Below are 14,883 nucleotides of genomic sequence, written 5' to 3' on the forward strand. Positions count from 1 at the left end.
AACTTTTCGAGGGTGCATTTATTAACTCTCACTTCCCTCAGGCAAGGCAGGCTTCAGTGGGGAGAAGGGAAAGTCTTCTCGGGGACACTGCTGGGAAGAGCCCCTCAGAGCTCCCTACTCTTTGTGGATGTTATCATGGGCTGTCTTCAGCACCCTGGACACCAGGACTATGAATTCCTCAAAGGTGACCTGTCCATCTTCATCAGTATCCAGCTCTTGGAATATCTTGTCCACGGTAGCTTGATCTTTGGTGTTCTAGGAGAAGGGAAAGCAGAGACAGTGAGCTCCCCTTTCTCCAGGTCTCGCACTCCTCAGAACTCCGCTCGGGGAGGCCCAGAAACATTAACTCATTAGGCAAAACTATGTGGGAGAATCCAGCGTGAGAGAAGAGAAGACACAGAGAAGCAGCTGTCTTGAACTATCCTAGAATCAGATCTTAACTTGCAAGATGCTGTGTAGCTCAGTAACCCAACCCCACCCTGCCCTGCCTCTCTCCACTTTACAGAGACAGGAAGGAGCAGAGCCTAAGGTGACGGAGGGAGCTATTCGGAGAGGGAGGTGGAGCCCCCGTCCCACAGCTGGAGGGTGGGGGGGGCATCCTTGGGATGAACCCACTCCAGTCCTTGTCCCCCCATAATCCTTCAGGCCCTGCCACAGCCCTCAGTGCAGGGAGTGGGCAACTTTGCCAACAGAGGGGCATCACCTACCTGGAGGGTATTTGGAAGTTCCTTCGTGATCAGCTGCTTCAGCTCACGCTTGATGAGGGTGTCGTGATGCCGCAGCCGAGCGGAGTACTGGTGGAAGATGTTGATGATTCCTTCCAGGTGGTCTTCCAGTTTCGTCATCTTCCCAACCTCACGTTCACCTTCAGGAGACAAGGGAGGGCTCGGGTAGTTCCTCCCCCACCCCGCACGTCCACTCTCTTCTCTCTTTCCGTATCAAAGGTTTAGACAAGGGGTACTACTCCTGGGCCTGCTCTGTGTTCTCTGCTCTGTGTCTGACGCTTGGTGGATGTTCTCATTTGTAGACAGGATTGGGGTAGGGTGTAGCAGGGAGAAGGACATGGAATACCGCTGAAAGCCTAAAAGAATCAGCTTTAACTGTCATGGTGTTCCATGTCACCCCATCTCCTCGGGAATATAATTCAGAGAGTATTAATCAACTCAAGCTTGCCTAGGAAGGGTTCTGTGGTTGGCCAGGCTGTTCCCTTTCCCCAAGTGATGGTACTTTAGGGCCCTTACAGATGCTGGCTGCCCCAACCACCTTGGCCATCCCCAAGTCCTGAGACTGGGTCTTCCTAGCAGAGCAAGAGCTGGCATCCTTGGGCCCAAAATGCAGTCAGCCCAGAGGGGGTCCAGGAGGCAGGGGGTTGGGGCTTCCAACAGCCTGCCAAGTGGCCCCCTGTGGGCCCAGCCAAGGAAAGGACACTTACCGCTCAATGCACAGGAGTGTGGAACCAGCCAAAGTGGTGAGGAGCCCTGAGGCAGCCTGTTTTTATAAAGCAAGCTTCACCTTTGACCTCGAGTGAAGAAACTTCTCTGATTCATCTTGGGGCAAGCTCAGGACAGTGCTTGCTTGCTCAAGAGAAGCTCCAAACCTGTGGCTTTGACTGCAACACAGGCAGTTCTGATTGCACCCGGGGCACTTGCCACCCTCCCACCCCATCCCCTGGCTCAGCCTGAAACAGAACCCCCATTCCCACCACACCCACATTCCACCCCATTCCACATACACACAGAGGTGCCCCACGTGTTTCTCAGCCCTGGGGAAGGACCCAGCCTTCAGGTTGAGCTCTGTCCCCTGCTTCCTGATTAAAGGCTAAGAGAACAAGTTTCACTGCCTGCATGGCTCCTACCCAGAAAGGGAGGGGCTGGGGAGAGGCATTTACTGGGTGTCTGAACAACAAAAGTGTTGATCATAATGAAAACAATCAAAGTAATCCGGGAACAGGAAAAGGCCACTGGTTTAAAACTAAAGGAATCTGAATACAAAGCATGAAACTTAGTTGATAATAACATGTCAAGAGCAGTTGATTAATTGTAACAAAAGCACCACTATGTAAGAGGTTAATAATGGGGGAGACTGTATGCAGGAAAATGGGAACTGTCTATACTGTTTTCTCAATTTCTCCATAAATCTAAAAATGTTCTGAACTAAAGTCTAAGTGTTTGTTTGTTTGCTTGGGGGTTTATTTTGGCCACAGCACACGGCTTTCGGGATCTTAGTTCCCTGACCAAGGATTGAACCCCAGCCACAGCAGTGAAAGCACCAAGTCCTAACCACTGGACCACCAGGGAATTCCCTAAGTGTTTTGGGGGGTGGGGGGTTTGTCTGGTTGGTTTTTTGGGGGGATGAGGGAGGCTGTTTGTTTTTTTGGATTTTTCTGGCTGCGTCAGGTCTTCGTTACAGCACACAGGATCTTCGTTGAGGCATGCGGGATTTTTCATTGGCACGCGGGCTTCTCTCTAGTTGTGGCACACGGGCTCCAAAGCTTGTGGGCTCTGTGGTTTGTGACATGTGGGCTCTCTAGTTGTGGCAGGTGGGCTTAGCTGCCCCATGGCATGTGGGATCTTAGTTCCCCGACCAAAGACCGAACCCACATCCCCTGCATTCGAAGGCAGATTCTTTACCACTGGACCACCAGGGAATTCCCAACCACCCCCACCAAGTGTTCTTAAAAGTGCCTGCATATTGGCCACTCACATCATGCCAGACACGGCCTTATACAAACCCTCATCTAATTCTCCAAATAGCCTTCACTCAAACAGTGGGGTAAGTGCTAATGATTTGCCCATTTTGCAGATGAAGAAAATGAGTTTGGAGAGGTTAAAGAACTTTTCTAAGTGCCAAATCCAAAATTGTCTGTTTTCAAAATCTTTGCCATTTTGTAATTTTTCCCTAAAATGAGAATAGTTTTTTCGTTATAAAAAATAATACATGCTCAGGGCTTCCTATGTGGCACAGTGGTTAAGAATCCACCTGCCAATGCAGGGGACACGGGTTCGATCCCTGCTCCAGGAAGATCCCACATGCCTTGGTGCAACTAAGCCCATGCACCGCAACTATTGAGCCTGCGCTGTAGAGCCCGTGAGCCACAACTGTTGAGCCCATGTGTTGCAACTACTGAAGCCCATGCACCTAGAGCCCATGCTCCGCAGCAAGAGAAGCCATAACAATGAGGAGCCCGCACACCACAACGAAGAGTAGCCCCCACTCACCACAACTAAAGAAAGCCCGCTCACAGCAAAAACAAAAAAGACCCAACACAGCCAATAAAATAAATAAATAAATAAACAAATAAATAAATAAATTTATAAAAAAAAATACATGCTCATACTTTTTGTAAAAAAAAAAAAAAAAAAAGCACTAGTTTTTAGCAAATGACACAATCTTATATCAGTCCCTGACCTTTTTCTTCCAGTTTTTTGGTTAGAGTTTTAAAAAATTCTTTCTTCCACACTCTCCACATCCCCCAACTAACTGTGTCAGACTTGGGGACAGAGCAGTACAAATTCCGAGGCAGCCCTCCTGGAATTTGGAACCTAATCAATTCAGACACCTTCCTGAATCGTAACACAGAGCTCACCGCACATGATGGGGGTGGAAGTTTGCTGAGCTCTGGTCAGGCCAAGACCAGCGATCTGCGTTCCACACTGGGATGGGGCTTTGGGAGAACCAGGGCTGCCTGGCAGGCCACAGTGGGAAGGGTGCTAGGGACCAGCCTGTGCCCTTGGGCAAGCCCTTGACCTCTGTGAGCTTGTTTCTTCTTTTGCGGGGTCCCCTCACCAGCCTCCTTTAGTCGCCAGAGTCCTTATCAGCCTCAGCTGACAGGGAGTGTGAGAAAACTCTTGAAAACAGTTGGTTTTTCTTTTGCCCTTACCCACCCAACAAGGATGTGCATCATTTAGCCCAGCGAACTTGAACCTGAGACCTGTGCCAGCCCTTCAGGGTGTGGCCACTGGACACTGGGGGTCTACTAGCAGAACAAAGAGACCTTCCTCTTCTGTGTCCTGAGGAGCGTCCACTGTGAAGGAGCCTACACTCCAGCTTTCCCTCTGAGCACCAGACCTTACACCTGTGCCCGTCCAGCTAGGCCTTCCAGAAGGCAAGGGAGTCCACACAGCAGGCACCTGGTACAGTCCCTGGCACATGGAATAATGTCATTTGCCTTACCTTCCTCCCTGCTCCCACCTGACCCCACTAAAAAGGTAGGATTGGCCCCAAGGGGCAAGGCCAAGCCCGGGTGATGTTCCCTCCAGCTGCCGGCCGTGGTGCTCTCAAAGTATTCTAGAGTCTGGTGGTCTCCAAGCTGCCCCTTGGGCTCAGCGTACCTCCCCATCGACAGGAATTCCCCGAGGCCAGGACTCTGTAGGAAGCTGATGTTCATGGCAGCCAAAGAGGATGAAGACTATGGGAAACTCTTTTCTTGACAGTTTGATATAGATGATATAATAACGGTGGATACGTGTCATTATACATTTATCAAAACCCATAGGATGTACAACACAAAGAGTGAACAATAATGTGAGCTGTGGACTTTGGTTAACACTAATGCATCCGTGGACTTCCCTGGTGGCTCAGTGGTTAAGAATCCGCCTGCCAATGCAGGGGAAGATCCCACCTGCCTCAGAGCAACTAAGCCCGTGTGCCACAACAACTGAGCCCATGTGCTCTGGAGCCCTCATGCTGCAACTACTGAGCCCGCGCTCTACAACAAAAGATCCCTTTGGGCTTCCTAGGTGGCACAGTCGTTAAGAATCCGCCTGCTAATGCAGGGGACGTGGGTTCGAGCCCTGCTCCAGGAAGATTCCACATGCTGCAGAACAACAAAGCTGGTGTGCCACAGCTATTGAGCCCGTGCTGTAGAGCCTGTGAACCACAACTATAGAGCCCATGTGCTGCAACTACTAAAGCCTACGTGCCTAGAGCCCATGCTCCGCAACAAGAGAAGCCACGGCAATGAGGAGCCCACGCACCACAATGCAGAGTAGCCCCCACTCACCACAACTAAAGAAAGCCCGCACAGCAAAAAAGACCCAACACAGCCAATAAAATAAACAAATAAATAAATAAATAAATAAATTTATAAAAAAAAAACAAAAGATCCCTTATGCTGCAACAAAGATCCTGAGTGACGCAACTATGACCAAAATAAAAAATAAACAAGCAAACGAATAAATAAATAAATATTTTTTAAACATAAATAAATAACAGGGGAGTTGGGGAGGGAGGGCTAAGGGGGTGTATGAAAACTCGCTGGGCTTTCTGCTCAATTTTTCTGTAAACCTAAAAGTTCCTTAAAAAATAAAGTTTATTAATTTGAAGAAATACTACTGCCCCGAAATACAGACACAATTGTAGAGAACAAACATATGGACACCAACTGTGGAAACCGGGGCGGTGGCGGGGGTGGGATTGGGAGATTGGGATTGCCATATATACATTACTAATAAGAAAAAAAGTACCAAATTGTACACTCTAAATATATGCAGTTTATTGTATGTCAACCGTATCTCAATAAAAGTTCTTAAAAATAAATAAATAAATACTACTGCCTGTAAAGTCACTATGTACAAAAAGTAATAACATACCACACAACAAGAAATGAACTTTTCAAATAAATTTTGAGCCTATTGATAGAGATTCACTTTCACAACTCCCTCTGTAAAGTTAATCAAAATACCACAACAATGGTGCGGAACCCACCACATTAGAAAAAATTTTAACCAGTAAAAACATAAACTCATTCTAACACTTCTAACCTCACAAGAAATAAATACATTCTCTAAAGTAGAAGATAGAGCTTCAAGAGGATTAAACTGGATGTGATTATGTAAACTCCTTGAAAAATTATATTAAGATAATTCTAAGGTTTCATAATACAAAGAAACAACTAATGGAGCTGATAAATCTGAGTAAAGAGTTTATGGAAATTTCTTGTACTATACTTGCAATATTTTTTCTTTTCTTTCTTTATTTATTTACTTTGCTGCAGTTGGGTCCTCGTTGCTGCATGTGAGCTTTCTCTAGTTGTAGCAAGCGGGGGCTACTCTTTGTTGCCATACATGGGCTTCTCATTGCGGTGGCTTCTCGTGTTACAGAGCATGGGCTCTAGGTGCATGGGCTTCAGTAGTTTCAGCATGCAAGCTCAGTAGTTTTGGCATGCAGGCTCTAGGGTGCACAGGCTTCAGTAGTTGTGGCACTCAGGCTCCAGTAGTTGTGGCACTCAGGCTCCATAGTTGTGGTGCACGGACTTAGTTGTTCCGAGGCATATGGAATCTTCCCGGACCAGGGATCGATCCCATGTCCTCTGTATTGGCAGGCGGATTCTTAAACACTGCGCCACCAGGAGAGTCCCAATACTTGCAATTTTTTTGTAACTTTGAAATTATCAAACTAAATTACAACAAATTGAAGTTATATCAAAATTTAAAATTACCCACAAAGGGGACTTCACTGGTGGCACAGTGGTTGAGAATCCACCTGCTAATGCAGGGGACACAGGTTCAATCCCTGATTGAACACATGCCACAGAGCAACCAAGCCCCTGCACCACAGCTACTGAGTCTGTGCTCTACAGCCCGTGAGCCACAACTACTGACGCCCTCGTGCCTAGAGCCCATCCTCCGCAACAAGAGAAGCCATAGTAATGAGAAGCCTGTGCACTGCAAGGAAGAGTAACCCCTGCTCGCCATAACTAGAGAAAGCCCACATATAGCAACGAATACCCAACGCAGCCAAAAACATTAATTAATTAATTAAAAAATAAAATTACCCACAAGGTACTCATGGCAACGGAAATGACTCTGTTAGTCACACTCAAGAAGCGGGGAGGGGCACACTCAGAGCTTAAGGAGGGGCAGGGTGACCAGAAAGGGCAGGATGGCAACCCACCAAGCGGAGTTTACCCTCCAAGTCAGCCCAGAGCCTGGCTCTGGGTAGAGACGATAAATCTGAGGGCCCAGCCCTTTCAGAGGCACCTTCTCTGAAAGATGCTTCTGAAGGAGGAAAGTAAGTAAGATGCTTCCCAGGTAAGCAAGGACAGAGAAAAAGAGGGTGACATTTCTTTAAAAGATGGGAAGCTCTGGGTCTAAAGGGATTCCATCCCCGGAGGTGTGAAAAGAGCCTCCAATCCGCTCCAACCGCTGGGCAACGGTGAGGAGAAGGGGAGCATGGGTTTCTTCACCTGTCAAACACTTCCTGGTCCTTCATATCTGCTAGTCACTGCTGGCCAGGCACAAGGGAAGCGGACACGGACAGACCAGACACGGTCCTGCCTTCCCTGAGCTTACAGCCTGGGGAGGATACCGATGGGAAAGGCTCTCTGGTAAGGCGAGGACAGAGCTAAAACGGCCAGGGAAGCAGAGGCGTTACTTCCTGTGGTTTGAACAAAATAAATTATTAGCTTTATCCTCAGTTTTGGCAAGTGGAATGTCAAAAATCTTTTATGTCTATGGGGTGGGGGGAGGGAGACCTCTCCCTCAGTTGTTCTGGGATGCGAAGCTAGTCACTGGGCCAGTTTTCAAAACAGATCCCAAGAGCCGAGACACCGATCCCTCTATGCCTTCCCCCACTTTCCCATCACAAACCCCAAATTTGGCAGTTAGGAAAAGCTGTCAAGTTGGGCTATAATGACCACGATCAAAGTGCCAAGATAGGAAGAGGTTTAAAGACCTCTGAAATAAAATCTTTTGAAGTCTATCCTGGTGCCCTCCATTAAGTACCACAGACTCCCCTGCATGCTTTGTGTTACCCTGGTTACCATGGCAACATATACAGAAAGGAGCAGGGCCCAGGCCCCATATGGGGCACCACTGAGGCCTGTATGGGGACCCGGACCACCCCTGCAGCAGTTAGCAGTCTGTCCCTAAAACTTCACAGCCCAGGCTTCAATGGCCACACCTTACAACCATAAGAAGCACCTGCTTTGGGGGGACAACTGAGTGAGACCCCAGCTCCCTGCCCCTTTGGCTTGTGGAGGCAGAACAGATCCCAGCAAGGGAGTAACAAAGCCCCTGGGGTGTTTGGGCAACTCAGGGATGGGGAGGCGGCAAGAGGAGAAACTGGATGGGTAGAAGCATGAGCGAATGTCGGGAAAATAAGATACTTGTAATGGTGAGTTTCCTGAACTGAATGAACTATGTCACAATTCAATTTGAAATCACATCCAGATTACTCAGCATCATGGGCTAACTTGCTTCTTCAGAATTAGACAGCTGATGTTAAGATGAGGCAGTGATTATGTTAGGAAATCGGGTGTGGCAGAGACTGTCCAAGTTCACTGCTTCCTTTCTTTTTACTTTTCCAGGTGAAATAAACTCAATTTTTTAAACAGCTTTATCAAGGCATAATTGATATACAAAAACTGCACATATTTAAAGTGTAAAACTTAATGAGTTTGGACATTTGCAAATACCCATGATACCATTGCCACAATCAAGGTCATAAGCACATCCATCACCCCAAAAAATTTCCTTGAGTTCCTTCGGTTTTGGTTTTAGTGGGTTTTTTGTTTTGGGGGGGGCTTTATTTTTTACTTGGTTGTGCCAGGTCTTAGTTGTGGCAAGCGGGCTCCTTAGTTGCAGCTTGTGAGCTCCATAGTTGTGGCATCTGAACTCTTAGTTGCAGCATGCATGTGGGATCTAGTTCCCCGACCAAGGATTGAATCCAGGATCCCTGCAATGGGAGAACGGAGTCTTAGCCACTGCACCATTGATGAAGTCCCTTTTTTATGTGCTAAGAACACTTAGAGTGAGATTACCCTCTTAATTCACATTTGAGTGCACGATACCGTATCGCTAACTGTAGGCCCTGTGTTGTACAGCAGATCTCTAGGTCTTTTTCATCTTGTAACTTTATACCATTGAACAATAATAGTCACTGCTGTCTTTGAGGATGCCACTCGAAGGGTTGAGACTGCTTGAAGAATTCCGAAAGGATGCTTCCTTTTTGTTTTCTTTCCCTCCCTTACTACTGCATTCCATATCGTTTTGAGACATACCAAAGACTACACATGGCATGTAAGTTCATTATAAGACAAAATAAAACAACAAACATCTGTGAATCTACAGGAGGCCTTTAGACCCCCAGACAGAAACCAGGTGATTGGCAAAATATTCCAGAAAGCAGAGGAGGAAGAATTTTTCATTTGCTAAAAAATCTAATTCTCTAAGATCCCCCAGACAAGCTAGCAGAGTAGTCAGGTGTACTTCAAGAATGATTTGTTACTAGCCAAGACATGGAAGCAACCTAAATGTCCATTGCCAGATGAATGGATAGAGATGTGGTATGTATATACAACGGAATACCACTCAGCCATAAAAAAGAATGAAATAATGCCATTTGCAGCTACATGGATGGACCTAGAGATTTTCATACTAAGTGAAGTAAGTCAGCAAGAGAAAGACAAATACCATATGATATCACTTATATGTGGACTCTAAAATATGACACTGGTGAACCTACCTATGAAACAGAAACAGATTCACAGACATAGGGAACAGACTGGTGGTTGCCAAGGGGGAGGGGGTTGGGGGAGGGATGGACTTGGAGTTTGGGATGAGCAGATGCAAACTATTACAACAAGGTCCCACTGTAAAGCACAGGGAACTATATTCAACAACCTGAGATAAACCGTAATGGAAAAAAAAAAAGAGTATATGTGTGTGTATGGCTGAATCACTTTGCTGTACAACAGAAATTAACACAACATTGTAAACCAACTGTACTTCAATTTAAAAAAATAAAAAATAAAATAGCTTTTAATGAAGAAAAAGAATGATTTGTTACTATAAAGAAATCAGTAATTTTAAATAAAGCAAATACTACCCATTGAGGGGAAAATAGAACGATTTGTTAGCTTCTCTAGCTTAGACTCTAAATTTCTTAAGATGTTGAACCTCTTCCTGGAAGAGGGCCAGGCCCCAGTGCTTGGATCAGAGGGTACTAGGAATGAGGACCTGACCCAACCCCAGGGCAGTTGCTGGAGCCAGTCTGGTACCAAGAGGAAGGAAGTGAAGTTGATGGGAGTTGACATTACAGCCTCAGGGGAGTATGCATTCCAGAGAAGGCTGGGAGCTTGGTAGAAAACTGGAAGAAAAAAGGAGAGATGAAGGAGGTCATGAGACCCTGCAAGACCCATATGTGCTTCATGTAGAGAAAGCCTCAGCCACCATAGTGGAGAAGCAGAGACCACACAATGTGTACTTGGCGCTGTAAAGAGTTGTGTGGCCCCAGTGGGATTTCCTAGAAACCTGGGAAGGTGACTGATATTGCTAGCTCCTGTGCTCCAGAAGCTGCTGGAGAAGGCGCCAGAGCCCAAGGGTGCACCAGGCAGCTTCTATCAGGCTGTGATGGGGAGGGAGGGACATCCATCACAAAGGTCTCTGTGCGGAGGGCCTCCAGCTTGACTGGCATCCCTGAGGCTGGTTTCAGAAGGAGGGGAGTCGGGTGTGGTCCACAGCAAGAGGGAAAAGAGAGACGGCTGTGTCTCATTTGAGAAAGCAGCTACAGGCCCCATACAGACCAAGGCACCAGGCTGGGACTCTGATTTCCACTCAGGGCATCAGTCAGTGGGCACGTCCAAGGTCTGGGGAGGGGCTATGTCTGAGACAACCTCTAAACGCCTTGAAAAAATGAAAATGGCCATCCTCTCACCTACCTGTGGGAAAGATGGCCATTTTCTGGTGACCCCATTCAGTGACTCTGTCTGTAGCCTCCCAGACACTAAGGTAACATGCACAGGAGATGAGAGCTGCTGAGGAGCTCCCCACCCCCCAGGATTCAGCTCAGTTCATACCAGAGCCTCGTCCTACCCCAGTGCAGAAACACTAGAGGAGAGACTTCCCTGGTACCCCAGTGGTTAAGAGTCCGCCCTCCAATGCAGGGGTTCGATCCCTGGTTGGGGAACTAAGATCCACATGCCATGGGGCAACCAAGCCCATGTGCCACAACGACTGAGCACGTGGGCCACAACTAGAGAACCTGCATGCCTCAACTACTGGGCCTGCATGCCACAATGAGAGAGAACCCTGCACCCTGCACCAAAGATCCAGCGTGCTGCAACGAAGACCCAATGCAGCCAAAAATAAATAAATAAATTTAAGGAAAAAAAACACTAGAGGAAGGTGATAAAAAAACTCGGGCTGGGAAAGGTAGCCATCCAAAAGAAAGTCAGTAGAGGTCTCTGCTCCCCCAGCTGCATCCCACAGCAGAGAACATGAGAGGAAGAGAGAGGGTTTCCTCAGCATGGAGCAAGGGCCAGCCCTTCGCAACCTGGGGAGCCCCAGAAGTGGGGAAGTCCATGACCCTGCAGATAAGAAGGCGTGAGTGATCGATCAGCCACAAGTGTCCGAATCCAGATCACCACACCACTGGCTTAAAGCTTGAAACAGTGAACAACCTATTTTCAGAACAGGGAAGGCAGAGAGCTATCTTGAAGCAGTTCTGTTTTGCTCTGTGGGGCAATGGCATTGAGATGCTGCCCTCTGACCCGTATTACACAATCAGTCAGCATCACTGCTGGCCGATTTGGGGAAGAGAAAGTTCTTGGAGATATGAGGCAAGAGAGATGTATTGGCCCCATCCAGATCCACAGGCAGGAAAAGTTTCCTGAAGTCAAATTACCCCAAGGGGGACTTTTCCTGGTGGTCCAGTGGCAAAGGAGCCGCCTGCCAGTGCAGGGAACGAGAGTTCCATCCCTGGTTGGGGACCTAAGATCCCACATGCCACGGGCCAATGGATCCCACGTGCCACAACTGGAGAGCCCATGCACCATGGAGCCTGTGCTCCACAGCTAGAGAGAAGAAAAACCTGCCGCTGCAACCAGAGAGAAGCCTGAGCACCACAACGAAGAACCTATGTGCCACAACGAAGAACCTATGAGCCACAACAAAGATCCCGCATGCCACAGCTAAGACCTGATGCAGCCATAAAAATAAAATAAATAAATTTTTTTTAAAAAAGTTACTATGGGGCTTCCTAGGTGGCGCAGTGGTTAAGAATCCGCCTGCCAATGCAGAGGTCACGGGTTTGATCCCAGCTCCAGGAAGATCCCACATGCCGCAGAGCAACTAAGCCCGTGTGCCAAAAAAGAAAAAAAAAAAAAAGTTACTATGATGGAAAGGCGAGACCACGCTAGTGACAAAGAAAGACGGAGTTGGTGGAATCAGGCTTCCTGACTTCAGGCTATACTACAGGGCTACAGTGATCAAGGCAGTATGGTACTGGCACAAACACAGAAATATAGATCAATGGAACAGGGTGAAAAGCCCAGAGATAAACTATGGTCAACTAATCTATGGCAAAGGAGGCAAGGATATACAATGGAGAAAAGACAGCCTCTTCAATAAGTGGTGCTGGGAAAACTGGACAGCTACATGTAAAAGAATGAAATTAGAACACTTCCTAACACCATACACAAAAATAAACTCAAAATGGATAAAAGACCTAAATGTAAGGCCAGACACTATCAAACTCCTAGAGGAAAACATAGGAAGAACACTCTTCGACTTAAATAACAGAAAGATCTTTTTTGATCCACCCCCTAGAATACTGGAAATAAAAACAAAAATAAATAAGTGGGACCTAAAGAAACTTCAAAGCTTCTGCACGGCAAAGGAAACTCTAAGCAAGACGAAAAGACAACCCTCAGAATGGGAGAAAATATTTGCAAATGAATCAACAGACAAAGGATTAATCTCCAAAATATATAAACAGTTTATCCAGCTCAATATCAAAAAAAAACAACCCAATCAAAAAAATGGGCAGAAGTCCTAAATAGGCATTACTCCAAAGAAGACATACGGATGGCCAAGAGGCACATGAACAGCTGCTCAACATCACTAATTCTTAGAGAAATGCAAATCAAAACTACAATGAGGTATCACCTCATACCGGTTAGAATGGGCATCATCAGAAAATCTACAAACAGTAAATGCTGGAGAGGGTGTGGAGAAAAAGGAACGCTCTTGCATTGCTGGTGGAAATGTAAATTGATACAGCCACTATGGAAAACAGTATGGAGGTTCCTTGCAAAATTAAAAATAGAACTACCATATGACCCAGCAATCCCACTGCTGGGCATATACCCAGAGAACACCATCATTCAGAAAGACTCATGCACTCCAATGTTCATGGCAGCACTATTTACAATAGCCAGGACATGGAAGCAACCTAAATGTCTATCAACAGATGAATGGATAAAGAAGATGTGGTACATACATACAATGGAATATTACTCAGCTGTAAAAAGCAATGAAACTGGGACATTTGTAGAGACATGAATGGAGCTAGAGACTGTCATACAGAGTGAAGTGAGTCAGAAAGAGAAAAACAAATATTGTGTATTAACACATATATGTGGACTATAGAAAAATGGTACAAATCAACTGGTTTGCAAGGCAGAAATAGAGACACAGATGTAGAGAACAAACATATGGACACCAAGTGGGGAAAGCGGGGAGGGTTGGAGGGGAATGAACTGGGAGATTGGGATACCAAACTGTACACTCTAAATATGTGCAGTTTATTGTAAAAAATAAAAAAATTAAAAAATAATAATTAAAAAAAAAGAATATACATTGTACTTAGCCTAATCCTATCCCATAAGTTTGGTTGTGTTGTATTTTCATTATTACAAAGTTTTACACATTTCTATTATAATGTTTTCTTTGAGGCACGAACCATTCAGAACTTCATTTTGAAAATGCTCAGGTATGAAGATAGAGTTCATTTTATGTTTCTTGCTAATTTTTAATTTGATTTCATCAGTCTAAGAATGTGGTCAATAGGAAATTTATATTTTGAAATTTGTTAACTCGATTTATGGCCAAATACCTGGTCAGTTTCCATAATAATAAAAGTTCCATATTCGCTTGAAAAAAAAAAAAAGTTACTATGAGGGAAAGGCGAGACCATGCTAGTGACAAAGGAGACACGGGGACGGTAAGATTGACGGAAACTCTTCCAAACCCAGCCTTCCTGTGTGCTTTGGGTGACAATGCCTGGGCATCAGAGTAGGAAGTAAAAAGAGCAGAACGTGTTTCACGGCACAGAGCACCACAGAGCCTAGCCTGTGTAGAGGGCATCCCAGAAGCTTGCTGGAGACGCATCATCTACAGAATTGTGCGGACTGGCCTTCAATATCAGCTCTTGTCGCAAATCAATAGAAGCAATCACAAAAGAGACAGCTGCTGTTCATGAGTGCAGAATTAATCCCCAGACCCCCACTGGCCTGAGCAAGCCCTGGACTCAAGAAGGAGATACCAGGCATCCTCTTAATAGGGGATGTGGAAGCCTGAGCAGCTAACTGGGAAAATAAAAGACACATGACTGTAATTGATCAAATCGTACCTTTTGCATTTGGGGGTTCCTTGGAAGACTCCCATCTGCCTTGTGGATCAATTGATTTCCCTGCTTTTTGAGACAGTAGCAGTAATTGTGTTGAAAGTTTGGTTTATGGGGACGGATGTGATGTTGACTTTCAAATGTCAGTGCTGGAATGGGCTGAGTTTGAAGGATTCCTACAGGACACCTCTAAACCCTTGGACAGCATAGACTGGTTGGCAGAACATTCTAGAGTAAAAAGAAGGCAAATAAAGCATTTTTGAATTTACTGAAAAGGTAATTCTCTATGAGACCCGGAATAGATCACGGAAAATGGGAGCACATCAGAAATAATTTTTTGAGGTCCCTACCGCAGACTGTAAGTTTCTAAATTTCTGAACGTTTTCCTGGAGGAGAGGACTCTCAGAGCCTGATGTCTCCATAGTGTGGCACCCTCTCTTCTGCTCCAAGCCTGGGTGTTCCAAATGCAGGCTGTGGAAAAGGCCACTCATCCTACAGAGGAAACTAAAAAATACCAACATGTCAGTGTGTTTTCCA

At 46.1% G+C, this 14,883-nt stretch overlaps 1 protein-coding gene across 1 annotated transcript; it reads right to left on the reverse strand.

The window, feature by feature from the left end:
• On the reverse strand, nt 1–1,585 carry S100A12 (S100 calcium binding protein A12). The gene is made up of 3 exons (XM_057696609.1): nt 1,433–1,585; nt 708–865; nt 1–255 (listed from the first exon to the last, which is right to left on the reverse strand). The coding sequence occupies exons 2-3, from the start codon at nt 843–845 to the stop codon at nt 115–117; spliced, it is 279 nt and encodes a 92-aa protein (XP_057552592.1). The 5' UTR covers nt 846–865; nt 1,433–1,585; the 3' UTR covers nt 1–114.
• Between the last annotated feature and the right edge of the window lie 13,298 nt (nt 1,586–14,883).

The sequence above is a fragment of the Hippopotamus amphibius genome, chromosome 1 (assembly GCF_030028045.1).
Source record: "Hippopotamus amphibius kiboko isolate mHipAmp2 chromosome 1, mHipAmp2.hap2, whole genome shotgun sequence".
NCBI lineage: Eukaryota > Metazoa > Chordata > Mammalia > Artiodactyla > Hippopotamidae > Hippopotamus > Hippopotamus amphibius.